At 36.7% G+C, this 22217-nt stretch overlaps 1 protein-coding gene across 5 annotated transcripts in view; it reads right to left on the minus strand.

Annotated features, from left to right (window-relative positions):
* Positions 1–21720, minus strand: part of stxbp5b (syntaxin binding protein 5b (tomosyn)) — a 79541-nt gene extending 57821 nt beyond the window's left edge. For 3 of the 5 annotated variants that reach the window (XM_048190492.1, XM_048190489.1, XM_048190490.1), the window contains exons 1-2: positions 21182–21719; positions 17115–17212 (exon numbers count right to left, since the gene is read on the minus strand). In XM_048190492.1, the coding sequence (XP_048046449.1) occupies positions 17115–17212; positions 21182–21334 (251 nt within the window). In that variant the 5' untranslated portion in view covers positions 21335–21719. Of the gene's footprint in view, positions 1–17114; positions 17213–21181 lie in introns of all 5 variants that reach the window. The other 2 variants (XM_048190488.1, XM_048190493.1) reach the window with 2 other exon arrangements.
* Between the last annotated feature and the right edge of the window lie 497 nt (positions 21721–22217).

The following is a 22217-nucleotide window of genomic DNA, read 5'->3' on the forward strand; positions in this document are numbered from 1 at the left end:
ACTCAGCGGCTGCTTGCCTCACAGACATGAGAAATATATCTATAGAAAGCTTGAAATGTCTACTTTTAAATGAAATAATTCAAAACGAAAAGAAATAGGCTACTCTGATTATGTAATCCGAATGAAATGTGCATTTTCTCTCTAAGCACGTCCACGGAGATGATGAGAGTCAGCAATGTCAACTTCATCTTTGCAGCCGGTACGGATTCAGATAACATTAGTTTATTAATAAACAATTAAAATGTCTCCTTGCTGTTTTTGTCACATTCATCATTACTTTTGCCGGTTCTTTATGGCAAGCTTTATGCGTGCGCTTCAGTGCTATATTACGTAATATATATATATATATGTATATATATATATATATATATATATATATATATATATATATATATATATATATATATATATATATATATATATACACATATACATATACACAAAGTGCCTATATTACGTAAACAATCATTATTATGGTTTATTCTCTCTAGTATTTAAGAAATCAAATTAATATAAATGTGATTAGTCAACTAATGGCTTAAATGACAACTACTAGTCGACTAGAAAAAACGTATTTCACATATTTTCGATCCAGTATGTCACAAAGGGTATTCTGGTTTGAGCTTGCGCTCCGCTCGCATGCTCTGACACACACACACACACACACACACACACACACACACACACACACACACACCACCACACACATGGAGCATCGAACATTATTATCAGTTTAAAATTATATTTGTGTATGACTAACCTGTACTATTTCTTTACAACAAAACACATTGCAGGTCTATCATCTCTACTCACACACCAATCGTCATCAGTTAGCATGTGTCCCGCCCCAACACACACACCAGAGAAAAAACTTTGCAGGTCCTATGACAGAGAGACTACTCTCAATTATAGTAACATGGCATTTTATTGTCAGTAACAGTAACAGTGTTGTAACAGGGGAAAAAGTAATTTGTTTGATTACTCATTATTGAAGAAAATAACACCGTTTATTTATAACACCGTTATTCCCATCACTGGTGACCGGATGCTGCGTTTGCGTGTGGATGAATGGCCAGACTCGACGCACGAGCGCGCTTCTTCATGAGTATTTGAGCGTGCAGTTAAAAACTAGCCTACAGCGCCATCTGCTGTTAAAAACAAAGCTCAGAATCTAATTGTGATGCATTTGGAAAATCTTCTTGATCCACGAATCGAGAAGCATCGCAGCCCTACTACATAATGTACTGTAGGATTTAAACGAACTGCAAAAAGTCACAGCACCTAAATATATGCATCTTACACAATCATATAAATTTGAAAAAAAAAAAAAAGGTTCATATCCATGTTACTTCTCAACTAGCCATAGGCACCAAAAAACAAGGCAAGTAAACGAACAGGGTGCAGCACTAACAGGAATCTGTGTTCCCAGAGGTCTGTGCGTCATATTACCGAGGGTCTTGTCCATTGACTTAACTAAAAGGATTATACAAAGTCCCTAATCGGAGTCTTAAGTCTTGTCTGTGAATGCTGTTTCAGCCCTCTGGAGTACTGCACTCTAAATGCTCCCATAAACCCCTTCTCTAGTATGACAACAGCGACTGTCTACAGTCAAACAGTCATTCATATTCACCAGCACCATGTTGCATTTCACGCTTTCTATGTCCATTTAGGAACAAATGCGAGTACTATTCCATATCAGGTTGCTGATTCCAGGGCTTCATAATGGGTGAAGAAACAGTTGCGCTGTTGTGCGTTTACACTAACAAGAGCTCTTTATGTTCTCTGTTAGATCATAATATCTTTCAAACAATCCCAAATAAAACCAGCAGATACTTTACAGCCTGTATTATGTAAAATACAATACTGGTGAGTAAAAAGAGGCTCTCTCTATAGCAATAACCTCAGATTAGAAAGCTACTTATCTGCCAAATGAAAACACTGCAAAACAACATATGGACACTGTATGTTGTTACCTCAGGACATCTAACACACTTCTTCATGCCAGAGAAGGAATTCTAAAATAGTTAACACTATAAACAGGAAATGGGTTTCTCGTCCGTATTGAATCAGCGGTTTCCTGCAGCAATGTACTAATTTCCTCTCAAGTAACTTGCAATTGCGAAAACATATTTATAAACCAGAGAGCCCTACAAACACACACCAGCAGCTAACAGTATGTGAATCTTACTTGGTGTCTGATATGTTAACTCTGTGCTGTTCGGTCACATACGTCCTATCTCTTCCAGCTAATGTATCTCTGTTAAACAGATCAATTATGGTAAACAACATTGGTAGGGCTGTGCTCAGGAAGAGAGCCATTACACTGAAGATGAACTCACCTTGCTGACACGACGGTTTGCGAACAAGACGGCACCAGAGAGTACAAGAGGGCAATAAACTAAAAACAAGACAAAACTAATGCTTGTTCTATGCATTTAGTCATGTTAATATTTCACTGTAACTCTTATGAAATGCACTAGAGAGCCGCAGACCAGAAACTTGCAATTAGTCAGCCACTATTATATTGGATTCAAATCCCTAACCTACAGTACCTATTTGTTTAAATTTATAACCTTATGTATTACAAATTCAGGGAGTAACAAGGCACCAGCAAATCATAAAGAGGTGAGCTTTTTTGACTTTGCTGGAGCCCCAGCCCTATATCATAGAGAAAATATGAGAATAACTTAGATATATATTATGGACATTTTAAACATTTTGGTGGCAATTTATTTATTTATTTTTGCACAGGCAAGCAGCACCATATTCGATGTGAGAGATAACCAATACTATGGCAAATATTATATATCAAAATTGGTTTAGTCTGTTGTATAGAACAGTGTTCACAACCTCTAAAATTTACTAAATGGTAATTTATAGTAAAACTGGACACAGACATTTTTTAATGACAGAGAGGAACATTCAGTGCTTTTTCCTTACAGAAAAAAACAACTGAAACAAACTGAATTTCACAAACATGTGAAATAGATATTTTGCACATAGGAAACATGTAGTTTTGGAACAGTTTCCATGTGAAATCCGTGTGATCACATGTGGAAAATATGGAAAATTCATGTGGTTTTTCTGTAAGTACCATAGAAAAAGAGTAGGCCTATAATGCTTTCAAAGAAGAAAAAAAATAGGTATTATTTTCTGCTTCCAATATCAGCCAGTTCAGTGATATATTACCTACACCAGTGGTTCTCAAACTATTTGGAATGTCGAAATCATTGATCGAAACAGTGACATATAATTAGTACTTCTCTGATGATGTGTTTTGTTTGTTTCAGCTTTTAATTCACACACACAATCTGGATAATAATAGGTAAACATGTCAGCAATGTGGACCAATGACCGATGCAATGAGTATCAATATGTAAAATTTGTTCAGTTGAAAAACCAAGAACATAACTCGGATTAAAATAATTTCTAAAATTCATACATTTATTTTTGTTTTTTGGGTAAATAAATTTTGGTTTCTGTATAAAAAAAGCATAGCATTTTGCTCTCTCTCACGTCCTATGTCTTTAGATGCCTTGATGGGAAACCAAACAGGGATGTTTACACAGGAGGCTTGCCTATACCATATTTGGCAAACGGACTGAATAAATAATAGAGGGCTGTTATAAATAAGTTGCAGTGGACCACTGACTCATTATTTATTCATAAGTGTAAGCATCAGGCCCTTGACCAGCCAGTTTCTCCTCAGTTTAAGCTCTCTGTGACGCTGGATCAGAGCCCAGGGTCAGACTCAGCCAGCAGCTCTCCACGTTCCATGGGAGCCGGAGACCAACCGAACAAACAGATTGCTGTTCGATTCTATTACTGAATATCTTGTCTACACTCTGTGTCGACAACAGATAATACTATGTCAGAAGAGACATAGAAGGCACAAAACTCAACATAAATGCAACAATATATAAATATTAGGGCAGTTAAGCGATTAAAATTTGTAATCTAATTAATTACAAGATGTTGCGTTTAATTAATCTAATTATTTGCAAATTTATCGCACATCAAATTTGGCTGAGAAATTCAAAGTCATTATGGTGTTAAAGGTGCCCTAGATTCAAAAGTTGAATTTACCTCGGCATAGTTGAATAACAAGAGTTCAGTACATGGAAATGACATACAGTGAGTCTCAAACTCCATTGTTTCCTCCTCCTTATATAAATCTCATTTGTTTAAACGCCCTCCGAAGAACAGGCGAATCTCAACATAACACAGACTGTTACGTAACAGTCGGGCTCATTAATATGTACGCCCCCAATATTTGCATATGCCAGCCCATGTTCAAGGCATTAGAAAAGGGCAGCCAGTATTAACGTCTGGAGCTGTGCACAGCTGAATCATCAGACTAGGTAAGCAAGCAAGGACAATAGCGGAAAATGGCAGATGGAGCAATAATAACTGACATGATCATTGATATCATGATATTTTTAGTGATGTTTGTAAATTGTCTTTCTAAATGTTTCGTTAGCATGTTGCTAATGTACTGTTAAATGTGGTTAAAGTTACCATTGTTTCTTGCTGTATTTACGGAGACAAGACTGTCGTTATTTTCATTTTTTAAACACTTGCAATCTGTATAATGCATAAACACAACTTCATTCTTTATAAATCTCTCCAATAGTGTGTAATGTTAGCTTTAGCCACGAAGCACTATCAAACTCATTCAGAATCAAATGTAAACATCCAAATAAATACCATACTTACACGATTAGACATGTTGCATGACGAACACTTTGTAAAGATCCATTTTGAGGGTTATATTAGCTGTGTGAACTTTGTTTATGGTGTTTAAGGCAAGCGCGAGCTCTTGGGGCGTGGAGCACCAGATTTAAAGGGGCCGCGTACCCTGAATCAGCGCATTTATAATGATAGGCAGTTAAAAAAAGTTAAAGGATTAGTCCACTTTTAAATACACTTTTCCTGATAAATTTACTCACCCCCATGTCATCCAAGATGTTCATGTCTTTCTTTCGTCAGTCGAAAAGAAATGAAGGTTTTTGAGGAAAACATTCCAGGATTATTCTCCTTACAGTGGACTTCAATGGCCTCCAGACGGTTGAAGGTCAAAATTACAGTTTCAGTGCAGCTTCAAGGGCTCTAAACAATACCAGATGAGTAATAAGGGTCTTATCTAGCGAATCGATCGGTCATTTTCGAATAAAATACAACCGTTTATGCTTTATAAACAAAATATCGCCTTGAACGTACTTTCCGCTTCTGCATTCTTCATAACGCTTACGCTGAATATCCTACACCTTCCCCATTCAAGTTACGGAAAAAAACGAAACTGGCGCCGCATTGTTTCCGTAAGTAGAATAGGGAAGGCGTAGAACATTCAGCGTAAGCGTTATGAAGCATGCAGAAGCGGAAAGTACATTCAAGGCGATATTTTGTTTATAAAGCATAAACGGTTGTATTTTTCCGAAAATGACCGATCGATTCGCTAGATAAGACCCTTATTACTCATCTGGTATCGTTTAAAGCCCTTGAAGCTGCACTGAAACTGTAATTTTGACCTTCAATCTGTTGGTAGCCATTGAAATCCACTGTAAGGAGAATAATCCTGGAATGTTTTCCTCAAAAACCTTCATTTCTTTTCGACTGACGAAAGAAAGACATGAACATCTTGGATGACATGGGGGTGAGTAAATTTATCAGGAAAAGTGTATTTAAAAGTGGACTAATCCTTTAATAAAAAAAAAAACTATGGGGTATTTTGAGCTGAAACTTCACAGACACATTCAGGAGACACTTAAGACTTATATTACATCTTTTGAAAACATGTTCTTCGACACCTTTAAATGAGAAAAGCATTAAATAGACATTAAAAAAACGATAACAAAATTATTACACAAACTTTTAGGCTACAACAGCCATGAGGGTGAGTAAATGATGACAAAATTTTCATTTTTGGGTGAACTATACTATATTTTTGGGTAATTTTTTTATTATTATTATTGATATGGAATATGAAATTATTTTTTTTTGCTACGAAATAACATTCTACATAAGAAACTAAAACTGCCAGTAGGTGGCGCTAAATGTCTAAATGAGTAAGTCATTGGGCCCCATCATACACCCGGCGCAATGCAACTCATGTGTTTTTTTTTGCTAGTTTCACGCGCTTTAACTTCGCACACGAGCAGATCCGTTTCCTCATTAGAGAAATGAGGCTTACAAATTCCTCCATGTAAATAGCGAATCCACCATGGTGCGAGCACAACTGGCTTTTAAAAGGAATGGGAGATGGGACTGATTGGTTTATTGCACGTTAAGCCCAAAAAACACAGGGACAACCCTTTTAGACCATGCACCGGGCATGCAACCATTTTTCCTGTCCCTAAACTAGCAAAAGTGGTTTCGGACACGCCCTAAGCGCCATGCACTTTAGACAATGCGCTTAGATTGTTAAAATAGGGCCCACTGAGTCATTCGTTAATTCGATTTGTTCAAACGAATCCAGAATCATTCAGGAATTAAGTAAATTTGCTCCCTTTATGAATGGGCCATTGAATTATTGGTTCACACGATTGATTCGATCAAAACGCGAATTCATTCAAAAACACAGCTGTGTTGCCCGGAGACGTACAATATTGTGTCTAAAATATAACAAAATATGAATGTATTATTTATTGAACTGTTGCATAAAATCAATTTCACATTTGTACTTGTGCTAGTCGGAACAAAACAGCACTCATGTGATATTTTTCTCGTGTGATATTGCTTAACTATATCACATGATGAGGCAAAAACTCATACAGGGTTTGAGTAATCTAAAAAATTCAAGATATTGCCCCAATATCTTGAATTTTAAGGACATATATAACTGCAATTTATTGGCTACATTACACAGTGAGTTGTTGCACTGTATTATGTTCATCGCCATCAACAGAAATGTCAGATGATCTACGTGGGTCTAGGGCGGGTACATTAAATGCATTAATTTTAAACACGTTATTTTTTTCCATAACAAATTAAATTAAAGTGTTAAATCGACAGCCCTAACAGATACACACACACACACATAGAGAAAGAGAGAGAGTTTTTCAAGCAGCACATCACTGTAATGCATATTACAAAATGTAACTGTGAGCAAAACTATTTTGGCCAACTGAAAATAAAATGCAAAAAATGCATGCCAAAGAACAAATTTGAAAAATATGCAAAACTAAACTGCAGTTACAATGTGCACTTCATTATTAACAAAAACTGAGCAAAATGTATTTTCCCTATTTTTTCAATGAATGGCTACCACATTGTTGCACACTGGTGAATTTTTGTTGTATATAAATTCACCTCTAAATATACATTTAACATAAGTGCGGGGAAAAGCTAACTGACTGGTTGTGTTAAATGTCAGTCAGATGGTCCCTTTCTGTCTAAGTGGGCAGTTCTTGGCCAGAATACACCATAGGCTGGCTTGTGAGACTAACCTAAAACAGACCTTCCACTAAACACAGGCTTGAGATGAATGCTGGAAAAGATGTTTATGTGTGCAAATGCCAGGACCTGGAACAAAAATTCCAGCTGGGTTCAAGACTAGAGACACTTTAAAATGAGTAAACACAAAAATTGCTGTCATGTAGTGCACAACTTTGCTGATCTATGGTGTATCATCTGTATAAAACAGCCTAGGTGCTCTTCTGTACACATTCTTTAACTTTTCCATTGCCGTCTCAATCTTTTTTGCATTGTGACATTTGTTTTCATGACAATTTCTCAAAAGTAATTAATAAAATGTAAAACATCACTGTAAAAGAATCTATGTTGATTTATATCAAAAGAATCTAAGGCAGTACAACAATATTCACCCCGACAATGATCAGCAGACTTCTTTCTTTCTTGATTTGAGGGTAAAATATGTGTTCTTGACAGGTTTCATGAGATTCACCCTAAAATCCTTCTGATTAACGTTTGATATTTACATGCAACACGGTTTAAGTGCAATAAAGTACAAATGAACAAAGCCCTGTGCTAACATTTCAGATGTGAAATCCACACAAAAGTTTTACTTTCTAAAGCGTCATATTGCTGACCACAATGGATGACTCACTTCAAACAACAGGGGCTTCCGCTGAGAGCAAACAGACGTGCAATCTGATAAGGTGCTGTCATACTATATGCCCTAATAATACAGGCCTCAAGTGCAAAAGATTACAATGCAGCTGAAGCAGACAAACTTGTCAACGGTCCCTGCTGACATTTGTTACTGGAAACTGAACAGTGCCAACAAGGCAGCTCTAAAAAAGAGAGAACAAGGAGGAGAAGAGCAAAACAGCGAGTAGATATGAATACTGACGAGTCAAGGTGACTAGTCAGAGAACTATCCACACACACGTAGGTTTTGCACAGCATGAAGTTGTACATCTATAATAAAACTCATTAGAGCATAATTAAAATTCTGCCTCTCTGGCCAAGAACACTTGATTAGTTCATTAAAGAAGACTTGAATATATCTAATGAAAAACACAATCTACTAACTGAAACTGAAAGCAAGTTCATTAAGACAAATTTTGATTGTTGGTTTAACAAAGTCTTGCCTGGAAGCTGAAGTTTGGAGGTTATACACAGCTCAGTGAGAAAGACAGACAGACAGATAATAGCATTGCTAAGTGTTGCAAGGATGCTGATAGGTGGTTTAACCCTCTATGGACACACTGAAACTCACCATATACATACATACATATACATATATACATTTCAAACACTATTCAAGTCAAGTAAACACTCTACAATAAAATAAGGTCAAATAATCAAACTACAAACAATAGCACAAATAAACAATAGAAAAGATGTGAAAAAGAGCTCAATTTGTCAGACAAGGTTTTCTGGACAAGCCCTCATATGTGGGCACACACAAAAATTGGCTTAATAACTTGCAAAATGATAAACTTTCATGACAACGAAGCACTGTTCCGATCAGGACAGTGACAGTTCTGTCAACAAGAACTTCGGCTAAAAAATACATTTTGTAGTCGCCTCTCATGAAATTTGGTTGAAAGAGTTGTGGTTGCTATTTTTTTTTTCCCCCACAGTGCTGCTAGGTGGTTGCTAGGGTGTTGTTAGGTAGATGTTAAGGTGTTCTGGTTTCTAAGGTGTTGATAGGCAGTTGCTAGGGCATTGCTAATAATATAGAGACAGACAGATACATAATGGCATTTTTAGGTAGCTGTTATGGTGCTCTGACTGGTTGCTAGGACACTGCTAGATAGATAATAAAAATATTAATATCTAATATCCTCCAATCTACAGCAGAATCTTGCATCCTTCAACATGCTGCTGAAAACAGATATACACATAGCACACTCTTAGCACACACAAGCTCTTTGCGCAATGAAAAAAAAAAAACACATAAAATTATAGAGCTATTTGACTCCACGGCTTGCACTCTGCCTCCCTGTTCAAGTCGAACTTGAGCCATTAGTAGGCTTCAGAGTGATAAAGTAGAGATAGGATCTGTCCAAACAAGATTAAGAACAGTAATCAAACAGGCCCTGGGTGCCTTAAACAAACTGGAGGAGTCTCAAATGGCTGTTATTTAAAGCACTTGGAGTCGGATGCTGCCAACAGCAGCGTACAAGAGGAGCAGAGAGGAGAGGGTCATAGATCACAGGGCAATCAACACTGAAACAGCACTGATGATACTAAAAATAGTACTAATCAATTCAATTTATACCATGCTGAAGCCTAATAAAAAATTCTTCAAGCATGAATTGTAAATAAGCATGAAGAGAACTGAAGATGATATCAGGTTTCAGCACACAGTTCCTGGATGGCACTTCCTCATTCAGATACGTTTCTCAACATTTCTTACTCCACTTAAGTGGTTTAATTTACTGCTGTATATTAAAGGGGACCTATTATGCCCCTTTTCACAAGATGTAATCCAAACCCGATTCCAAAAAAGTTGGGACACTGTACAAATTGTGAATAAAAACAGAATGCAATGATGTGGAAGTTTCAAATTTCAATATTTTATTCAGAATACAACATAGATGACATATCAAATGTTTAAACCGAGAAAATGTATCATTTTAAGGGAAAAATAAGTTGATAAGTTGAGATGTGTTGATTGGCATCAACACATCTCAAAAAAGTTGGGACAAGGCCATGTTTACCACTGTGTGGCATCCCCTCTTCTTTTTATAACAGTCTGCAAACGTCTGGGGACTGAGGAGACAAGTTGCTCAAGTTTAGGAATAGGAATGTTGTCCCATTCTTGTCTAATACAGGCTTCTAGTTGCTCAACTGTCTTAGGTTTTCTTTGTCACATCTTCCTCTTTATGATGCGCCAAATGTTTTCTATGGGTGAAAGATCTGGACTGCAGGCTGGCCATTTCAGTACCCGGATCCTTCTTCTACGCAGCCATGATGTTGTAATTGATGCAGTATGTGGTCTGGCATTGTCATGTTGGAAAATGCAAGGTCTTCCCTGAAAGAGACGACGTCTGGATGGGAGCATATGTTGTTCTAGAACTTGGATATACCTTTCAGCATTGATGGTGCCTTTCCAGATGTGTAAGCTGCCCATGCCACATGCACTCATGCAACCCCATACCATCAGAGATGCAGGCTTCTGAACTGAGCACTGATAACAACTTGGGTTGTCCTTGTCCTCTTTAGTCCGGATGTCATGGCGTCCCAGTTTTCCAAAAAGAACTTCAAAGTTTGATTCGTCTGACCACAGAACAGTTTTCCACTTTGCCACAGTCCATTTTAAATGAGCCTTGGCCCAGAGAAAACGCCTGTGCTTCTGGATAATTTTTAGATATGGCTTCTTTTTTGACCTATAGAGTTTTAGCCGGCAACGGCGAATGGCACGGTGGATTGTGTTCACCGACAATGTTTTCTGGAAGTATTCCTGAGCCCATGTTGTGATTTCCATTACAGTAGCATTCCTGTATGTGATGCAGTGCCGTCTAAGGGCCCGAAGATCACGAGCATCCAGTATGGTTTTCTGGCCTTGACCCTTACGCACAGAGATTGTTCCAGATTCTCTGAATCGTTGGATGATATTATGCACTGTAGATGATGATAACTTCAAACTCTTTGCAATTTTTCTCTGAAAAACTCTTCTGATATTGCTCCACTATTTTTCGCCGCAGCATTGGGGGAATTGGTGATCCTCTGCACATCTTGACTTCTGAGAGACACTGGCACTCTGAGAGGCTCTTTCTATACCCAATCATGTTGCCAATTGACCTAATAAGTTGCAAATTGGTCCTCCAGCTGTTCCTTATATGTACATTTAACTTTTCCAGCCTCTTATTGCTACCTGTCCCAACTTTTTTGGAATGTGTAGCTCTCATGAAATCCAAAATGAGCCAATATTTGGCATGACATTTCAAAATGGCTCACTTTCAACATTTTATATGTTATCTATATTCTATTGTGAATAAAATATAAGTTTATGAGATTTGTAAATTATTGCATTCCGTTTTTATTCACAATTTGTACAGTGTCCCAACTTTTTTGGAATCGGTTTGTATAAGTCTCTGGTGACCACATAATGTGTCCATGAAGTTTCAGTATGAAATATCCCACAGATTATTTATTATAGCTTATCAAATTTGCCCCTATTTGGGTGTGAGCAAAAAACACGCCATTTTTTTGTGTGTCCCTTTAAATGCAAATGAGCTGCTACTCCTAGCCCGCTTTCCAAAAGAGGGCGGAGCTTTAACAGCTCATGCTTCAGTTGCTGATCAACAACAAAGCATTCTTGTTGGGAGATGAAAGCATTATTAAATGAGTAATACTGAATAAACAAACATGAATGATGGAAGTTTACATCCTGAGCAAATTTGTAAAGATTCCTTTACACAAGTCACCTGATTTGAGATATCATTTATGTCTGCAGGACAAAAATGCAGACTAAGTTACACACCAAAGTTTAATATTTTGCATTTTGGTGTATTGAATATTTTTATCCAAGTATGGACTATAAATTGTAACATTTGGCCTTACAAACACTTATACTTATAACCCACAACAGCAGAGACAAACTGCACCATTCATACACTTGTACACTAATGTACACTTTAGGTCTTCCAAAATTAATCAAGAACCCATGTATGAGGAATGACCTGGCTCAGTAAGCTAGTCACAAGCTTTTTAACCCTATGAAAGCATCACCTGACTGGTTAAAGTTCTTACAACATTATGCAGTACTCGTCTTTAGTGACACGGCTGCAAAAAAAAAAGATGAAAGAAGTTGCATTCTAAAACGAACTTCCTCATTTGGTAAACCACAGTGGTTTGTGGTGTTTCTATCCACAAATGCAAAAGAGGGTTTCACAAAATGTGAAGCCTGAATCAGACTCAGGCTCAAGTTTTGCACAAATCTTTTTGTGTTAAACACAAAAGATTTAGATTTCATAAAGAAAAAATATCCATTAAACTTAAAAGCTTAATCGATTATACTGCCAATGAGCGTGTTTAAGAAACACTAAAGTCTTTGTTTTAGCATGCACAAAACTTTATCAGATCACATAGTATAATCAGAACAAAAAGCTTTCAACAAGAATCAATTTGTAAATTATTCATGCATAAAACTTAAAAAATGTTTGCTCCTTAGTGCTGCAGTTTGTAAAAACACTACCAAGCAGCAACGAGACTGCATATTAAAGTGCGCTTCACTGTTTTTATGCTGCCAAACATCTTAAACTGCTAGTATTTATAAGAAAGCCAAGACAGCTGAAACTCCACCAAACCTCCTGGATGTCTTGCAAGGCTTCTATATGAACACACAGATTGAGACACAAGGGACCAATCATGTAAAATTAGATATTTACTGTTAGTAAACACCACATTGAGTTTGTGTCTGCTGAGCTGTGCCGGTGTTCCCCAATGCTGGGGCCAATGAGGCAAATCGATACATCCTGTCTTTTGATAAATAGCCCAATCGACTGAATGACAGTAAGCCCATCAGCTCTTGCTGCACATTAACACATCCAGGCAACAGCTGAGCATGAGAACTGAGCCAATCAACTCAACTCTTCACAGCAGTGAAGACTGACCTGGTGGGTGGCTTGTGACTTTCTACATTGACAAAATGCCATTGATACAGTCAAGTCATGGACCATCTACTGTACTCCATTACAAAAGCACAATACCAGTGCACTCCCACTCTCAAAACTAAAATCTGACAACACCACGTCTGGCCTTGCAGCCTTTTTAGTAGGGGTGGGTGGTATAACTCATATTATACAGACCATATGCACCAGAGAAACCAGACCATAGCTGTCTTTTGTGAATTTTGTGTAAGCCCTGAAGGTATTTTTAAAGTTGTTTTTTCTGAGTGACATACACAAAAGTAAAGATTCATAACTAGGTATCGATTGATAGAAAACTTTTTTAAATTTTAAGAGGAAAATATTAAATTATTTTATTACATTTGGCCATTCTCATGCTGAGGAACTGCTAATAAAATACAAAAAATATATTATTTTTTTATTGTAATTTTACATCATTTCTTATTTGACATGTAATAACTCAGGAAAGAAATAAGGTAGGAGGACAACTCTTTTTGGAAGTTCCCCTACATGTGAGCTGCATCTGGACCAAATTTTGTGGTGACAGCATAAAGTAATCAAAAGTTACAGCATTTGGAACCAAGGTTTGTTTAGTCCTTGACACCCCCAATGGGCATTTTTAAAATTATTCCTCCATAAGGAATAAGGGGATTATGTTTATTTTGGACTCATTTCAATCAGGAGCATCCACTATAAGTAATGATGAACCATTTTTCTACGATCTATGCATGTTTCTTGAAGTTCTAATTGAAAATGCCACATGAAAGCTGTTTTTAGCCAGCGTCTGTGCACCTGTGGGGTTTTATGTGTCGTAATTCCGTCAGGAATATCTCATGATCGACTCATTGTATTATGTTTGGACTAATTTTAATCAAGAGTATGTGCTGTAAATAATGATGTGCATATTTCCACAATCTGAGCATGTTTCTTGAAGTTACGAGCGAAAACGTGACAAATGCAGCATTGGTATAATATTTACATATGGGTCTTGCGAGGCTTCACGTACAAAAGCTCATTCAAATTTAGTCAAAGCAATTATGCTTGTTGTATTCTACTCCGCGAGAAATTTCAAATGACACATGGCTATCTGAGCTGTATGATGTTTCTGACACGGCAGTACATAGTACAAAAAATATTTTATAAATTATGAAAACTTTTTTTAATTTTTCAGCAAATAACTCAGCACTACTTAGGAGTTAATCAAATTGGCTACATTCATTGTAAAGTTCAGACTGTAAACTTTCAAATGACCTATTGTGTGTTGATCAAGGCAGTAGTTTTGAAAAATCTGATTATTAATTTTTTTGTAGCTAAGTGGCGCCTGCGAGCGGTACTCTTTGTTTTAGTGGGATGACTCAGCACTCATTAAGAGTTGAACAAAATGGTTGGAAGTAGTGTTAATTTCGTTAACAAAATCTATGACGAACGCGGAAGCATGTTTGGAGGCCATTGAAGTCCACTATAAGGAGAATAATCCTGGAATGTTTTCATCAAAAAAATTTCTTTTCGACTGAAGAAAGAAAGACATGAACATCTAGGATGACAGGGGGGTGAGTAAATTATCAGGAAAATTTTATTTGAAAGTGGACTAATCCTTTAAAGGGTTAACTTCAGTTTTTGCGGTAGCTGTGTATATTTCTATGGCATTGCTGTAGAAGAGTAGTTAGCTGATGAAGTGGATTTACTTATTGTAGCGTTAACAAAAGTTATCATGAGCATTGTAATGTTTGAAACAGATATTATAACAAAATAATGTCAGTATACCGAGAAGATTTAAAAACGAGCAGTTCCTTATAAGCAAAAAAGGGTTCAAATACAAACATTACATTCTAAACGTAAAACAACTGATTGCTTACGATTTTAAAGCAGAAATTAAAACGATTAAAATAAAAATGATGAACAAAAATAAAAGCACAAAATGTTTACTTGTACGAGGTATGAAGAACACACAAATATGTTTGGGAATTAGACATGCTATACTCCAGAACTATTTTAATGATAAACTCAAGAAATGTTTTAATTTATTTATCACACTGCACAGCAATTAAAAAATGAAGTGAAGTGGGAAAAAAGGTCAAAATTTTGTGTGACCAATTACAGAACATAAGATGTACACTAAAATAGATATTAAAGGGATAGTTCACCCAAAAATGAAAATTTGATGTTTATCTGCTTACCCCCAGGGCATCCAAGATGTAGGTGACTTTGTTTCTTCAGTAGAACACAAATGATGATTTTTAACTCCAACCGTTGCAACCTGTCAGCCGTATAATGCATGACAATGGGAACTTCGTCTACAAGAGTAAAAAAAAAAAACATGCACAGACAAATCCAAATTAAACGAAACGATCGGTTTGTGCGAGAAACCGAAGAGTATTTATATCATTTTTTACCTCTAATACACCACTATGTCCAACTGCCTTGAGCATCCGGTTAGTGAGGTCTGATCGCGCTCTGACAACAGAAGTGATGTCTCGCATTCATTGAAGTATAAGCGCGAGAGATCACTTCCGTCATCAGAGCGCGTTTTCAGACGTCACACACCGGATGCTCAAGGCAGTTGGACATAGTGGTGTATTAGAGGTAAAAAATGATATAAATACTGTTCGGTTTCTCACACAAACCGATCGTTTCATGTCTTAGGACATCAATGTGTCGTCACGAGCCGCAGGGTTTAATTTGGATTTGTCTGTGCATGTTTTTTTTTTTACTCTTATAGACGAAGTTCCCATTGACATGCATTATACGACTGACAGACCGCAACGGTTGGAGTTAAAAATCATCATTTGTGTTCTACTGAAGTCACCTATGTCTTGGATGCCCTGGGGGTAAGCAGAAAAACATCAAATTTTCATTTTTGGGTGAACTATCCCTTTAAGCCACAAGAGTGGTACAGAATCTCAACCAGTTAACAAACGTCTTCCGTTGCACAGTATACACCACCCAGCTATAGCCATGTTTCCTTTGACAGAAATAATGGTGTGGTATATATCTGAAGGTGAAAACACTAAATTGGACTAAATAAGCTGGAGCAGCTTGGCTGAGTGTGTGTGGCTCTAACAGACGTGCCCAGCAGGACCGGCGATGTTTCCAGCACGTGCAAGGTGGCATTCTGGCAGATAGTCGGCAGCACCAATGATGAGACGAGCTCTGCAACATATGGCAACAGAGCTGCTCATGCCACAGTGGATATCATTAATGAGCGCAGCTCCTCTAGGAATAAAGACCCTGCTTCTAGGAAATGTGCCTCTGAAATGAGGCTGCTCGTATACATGACTCTGTGAGAAACGGGCTCCTTTGATTTTTACCGCCTGGAATCAACTGACCTTCTCACTGATGACTGAGCATATGAAGCACCACTTTTGAAACGCTCAATGTTTATATATTTATTTTGCATTTTAGTCAAGCAATGGAGGTACTCCATGCATCGGCCAGGCCATTTCATATCTGAGAATTTCACCATTGGTGGTCAATAACTCTGCCTACTTGTCTGAATATTAAAGTGTGAAACTCCTTTGTTAACATTATAAAAGCAACAAGCTACATGGATTTACTACAGTTAAGGGCGTTTTACCCAAATAAAATATCATTATCATATTATAAATATCATATTGCCTTAATGTCATATTCCTGCCTTCACATCAAATCAGTCAATCAATCAATAATACTAAGCATGTTGATTTCTAGGCATGTTTTAATCATCTTCATGCCAATTTTCCCACAAGCTTGGGTGTTTTTCCTTTAGTTTTCCTTTAGTTGTGTTGAGCCTGTAGCTCCAATGATGGTTCTCTAGGGTAAATATTCATATCTCCTGGGGGAACAGAAAGGCTCTTAGAAGCGGATTTGCCAGAGGATGTTGTTACTTGTATTTTGCAACTTACATAATCAAATGTTTGTGTGGAGGTTAGGAAAAAAAGAGCTGCACATGCTTTGAACAAGTCAATTACTATGTGCAACAATACTTCCAACACAGAAGGGTGGGAGGACAAACAACACATCCACATTTGACACTTATTTTTCCTAAGTAAGTTAGGCTAGCTAGGTTGCCAGCTCTTCATAAAAAAAGGATACAGTCTTAGGGCTCCGCTCTGTGTGCCAATAGCCAGAATTTTCTGTACTGGGTCAAAAGCCATGGAAGAGGGTTGATAGGGAAAGCCATGTCGCAGTGTCTGTGAAGCAGAACAGGATTTGCATTAAACTACAAACATGACAATGGTGTTCTTAAAGGAATAGTTCACACAAAAATGAAAGTTCTTGCATCTAAACCTGTCAACGTCTATCAAGTGCACTATATTTGAATTCTTCTGAAGCCACTTTAAAGAGAAACTGACAGAAATGTAAGTTGTTATTTGCTGATAATCTTCCGTGTGACCAAACACAATGCACCAATTCAAAGGATATAAAATTTGAAAGCTGATATTTTCAGGAAATATCCTATATTACAATCTGTCCCTCACACAGCCTCAGAAGACTAGAATATGAAGGGCTTTTACCATGCTTTTAATGAGATTTACAGACGTTATTACATGGAAAAACATGGTGTTCCATTGGAAATACTACATGAAGGTCAGTAAATAACAATAATTTTCATATTTTAATTTTTCCTTTGGAAAATATGCAGGGCAGATAACATCATTCCATGTCAAACATTCATAGCAAAATAATCTCTTAAAGACTTGAACAAAGAAAAGACGATATTAATTAAACAGTACATTTGTATAAACATCCTGAGGTCGGTGCATACTCATCATGAGATACTTTGAGTATGTCAATATACATGAGGTAGATTGATCAAAGAAAAACAAAAGGGAACAATATATCAATAAGCCAAGTTGAGGAATACAAACAAGGAATAATAATTCATTCCAATTCAAAACACAAATCATTGAAAGTCAGCAAGGCCTTTCTTTTTATTAGCGATAAGAACTTTTCCACCATTATCAGTTTCAAAGTAGTGACGTGTTAACTAATGTTAAAGTAATACTGTTTGTGTGTACTATATAACAGGGTTTGAACAGGGAGCGGGATACTTTTGCACACAATTTTAAACAGTCAACGCTGCAATTCGCAAATGCGTACACAACATTTGAAGAGTTAAAAAGTTGTCATATAAAGTATATTTACAGTTTATGAAAATGAAAATACTATAATATAATTAGAAAATGTTATAAAATATATATCTTTGTTAAATAGTTTTAGTTATCATATTTACTACATTATTATGTGTTTTTGTAAAGTCATAATTCTATTATAATAGGGTTATTCTGTGTCAAATCAATTCAGAAACTCATTTCAGAAACTTCTCCGGCTCAAATTTTTGATTTTGTTAACATTTTTTCTGAAGAAAGACATACATAAATAGTGATAAAAGCCAAAATATTAAATGCCATGAATGTATATTTACTGAGTAATCCACTATTTTGTAGAGAGGAGGTATCTTAAGTGGTATCTTAATAGTCCTATTGTAATTTTAGGTCATTTTGACCCAGAGGTCCCTGTTGAGTTGATACAGAATGACCCAATACTGTTTTAACCAGTTTCCTATTTGCAATAGCTACCACTGACTATTTTTCATAGTGTGATTTTTAGTGAATTGTAATAAAGCCAGTTAGGGTCAGTCTGACCCACAAACATCATAAAAATTTTAATAGTAAAATAATAGTAAATGGAACAAAAAACATTTAAATATTTTGACTACTGAACAAGAAAATGTCCCCCGTTTTTCCAAAGTATGGTCACCCTAAAGTGTGGTCACTTTAAATGGACTTATCTCAGGGATGAACCCTTAAGCTAAGTTTTTTAACAACCAGCATCCATTCACACTAGTAAAGGAGGTGTTCTAAAACAGACAAGAGAGGTAGGCTATTTCTTGACAGACGAGTATGACAGAAATTAGTCCATCATTCTACCTTGAATCTACTTGAATCAGCTTCCCTTGTTTCATAATAACCTTCAGAAAATCAACAGTACCATCATTATAGGATGATTATGATGAAGATCCACTATCACTCATCGTGATGACTTTTCACAGTAACAAATCTTGAATATTGAATCAATATCAATAAATAAATGGTATCAAGTATTATTTAAAATTTAGTATTTTTATTATTATTGTTACTATTAATCATTGTAATAATAATAATAATATCAAACAATATTTAAAGGTGCAATATGTAAAATTTTCTGTCCGCTAGAGGTCGCTAGAGGCATATTCAAAACAAAGGCGTAGCTTCATGACGCCACGTTTGAGAGCGGAATCTTGAGACATGTGGTCTTCACCTCAACGAACGGTGGATAAGAAAAGAATCAGGATAGGACTCGGGAAGAAATCATGTTCATGGATGTGATTATTAATGTTACTGTAGTATGAAGCAGAGCAGGAGCGAGCAGTGGAACGTTTATTATGACACAGTCACCGGCGTTGCTGCCGCTATTCCGGTCATGAGTATGAGGTAACACAGCTCTGTTAACATTTGAGTGTGTTGAAAATGTTACAATGTTACTCTGTGCATTCGCTCGGCGACTGCTGTGAGACACTTGTTGGAGACACACTGCAGTAAGATAGATCGATTTTAGAATATCATATTAAATGCTGGATGGCTTGTGTTGACAAATGGCATGCGATTAATTTTAAAACGTATTGTATGATGGAGAAAATTATGTATTACTGTTAATAAAAATAAAGCTGCATCTGATTATGCTATGTTAGCTACTTGACAAAATAGTGTTTTTCTCGGAGGCATGGTAAAGCATGGTACTCGCAAAAAATCAAGAAAATTAGATTTAAACAATAAGATTAAACGTGTTGAGCTATCCGCTTGTTAAGTCGTGACGTAAGGAACGCCGTTTCCGGGTCCAAGCCTCAACTCGTTTCACTTGAGAATGCCATCGACGGCCGTTTATGAGCGCTATTTATTCATATTAAACATAAATCATTTTAAAAATTTAAACATTTTAAATACTTACAGTCTACACAACAGTCTCCGTGCTCACAGCGTCACAGATATTAATATTTTAACGATTTATAAAAGATGAATCATTGTCTGGCCATCTGGAATTTTGGTATGGAGATAAAGGTTATAATTATATATTTTTTGTAGTATTACACCACATCGTGTATGTATATCAGCACCATTTGTTGTTTTCTTGTGGTATGAGATAGAGCGTTTGGACCTGGAAGCGCTGCCGCGTGACGTCAGACTTAACAACCGGATATAACAATAATTAGTTTTCTGTCTATAAATATATCAAAACAGTTGTTCCCTTGTCTATTAAAACATGTAAATATTAAAGAGTCTTTGGTGTTTCCATGGTTTCTAAAAAATAAAATGGTATGACACAATTGACAGCCGACTCCTCACACATCCTGGAGCCTTGGTTAAAATTGCAATTTTCTCACAATTTACAAATAGTTGGAAACATTTATACATTAACACTAACATTAAACATGTTGTTAGTGAACAAAATATATAACACTGGCCTAGTGGTTTTTTGATATTTTACTGCAAAAATATTACATATAGCACCTTTAAAAAAATTAATTTATTTAATTTATTATTATGTTATCAAACAATATATTTTTTTTTTAATTAATAATTTATAATATTTAAATACTACTTTATTTGTATTATTAGTTTGGCTACTACAATTTTCAACAGGCAGCGAACTAGAACGTAAACCATCCATTCACACTAGTAAAGCGGCCATTCTGTTTTAAAATCCGAATTAAATTGCTAGACAAGATATTAAACACAAGTATTTCTGACACGCCTTCCGGTATGACAGAAATTAGTCCGTCATTCAAAATGACTCATTTTACCTCATACTAACTAATCAGTTTCTCTGTTCCAAAAGTGATTGAAGAGTAAATGAATTCGTCTTAAAATAACCCCCACCGATCAGTCAACTGTCAATTCGGACGTGATTTATCTCGATGAACCGACCTGTGGATGATTATTCCAGTCGGTGACTGTTAAAAACGAGTATGGGGTGATTTAACCGACTGAGTTGAAAACCATCGATCGCTGGCGAGCTGCTCTTATATGCGAATTAAAATATGATTAGAATATTGAGGCGAGTTGGCGCCACTCACATCCACACTCACCCCCCCTGAATGAGATCACAGTAACTAATCCCACCTTGCAGAGCTGGAAATGCTCTGACTGCAGGGTCTCCTGAATCATGTCATTCTCCCTGTTTCCCGACTGAAGGGACGCGGCGGCAGCGGCGGAGGAGGAAGAGGACGCCGCAGTCAAGCCGTCCAACACCTTCCTGATATTAAACTTCTTCATATTACCTCCAGCAAATGCAAAACGAATGCAAAATGTGCATAAACAGAAGGTGGCGGAGACAGCCACACAAGCGCACTGTAGTTGTATTCGTCCTGATGTCTCACATGTCAGGCAGTGTTGTCATCCCGTCTCGTGCCCGAGCGAATGTCATAATCCCATGCTCATTTCCTAAACGAGGCCGGAGGATCAAAATGTCACTTCTTTTTCATTTTAATCGCGACACAGACAGCGTAATCCAGTTAGATTTGGCCAATCTCGCTGTGTTCCGTTCCCTCCCCTCGGCTGGTTCCCCCACTGCTAACGCGGAAACGCAGAGCGCTGCAATCACCGCGACGAGTCTGCGCTGTCGAGCCGACACCCGGATGTGCAGGAGAAATGCCGCTGCGGCGCACTGACTCGGGATCAGCGCGATGGGGCTATGACAGTTATCTATAATAACCTTCAGCAAAGTCAACAGTACCAACATTAGATGGTGATTATGATGAAGATGAGGGCAATCACCCACCGTGACACTCAATAACAATACAGTTATACTGAATCAATGGTAATGAAATAATAATAATAATAATAAAACAATTCGATTTATTTTAAAATTATTATTATTATCAAACAATATTAGCTAATACCATTTTATTTATTATTAGGCCTATTATTTTTATCCTCATCGTCATCGTCAAACAATATTTAATAAAACTAATACTTTTTAATTGTATATTTATTATTATTACTAATATTATCCAACAATATTTAGCCTAATAAAGTAGTACTATTTAATTAGGAGACTAAGACTAGAAAAACATGCTTTTCCACTTTTAATGTTCAAGAAAAAGATGTTGTTATTTGACCCTTTCTGACAACATTCCCTGAAGGCAACACTATTTGC

This window comes from Megalobrama amblycephala, linkage group LG5 (assembly GCF_018812025.1).
Source record: "Megalobrama amblycephala isolate DHTTF-2021 linkage group LG5, ASM1881202v1, whole genome shotgun sequence".
Lineage (NCBI taxonomy): Eukaryota > Metazoa > Chordata > Actinopteri > Cypriniformes > Xenocyprididae > Megalobrama > Megalobrama amblycephala.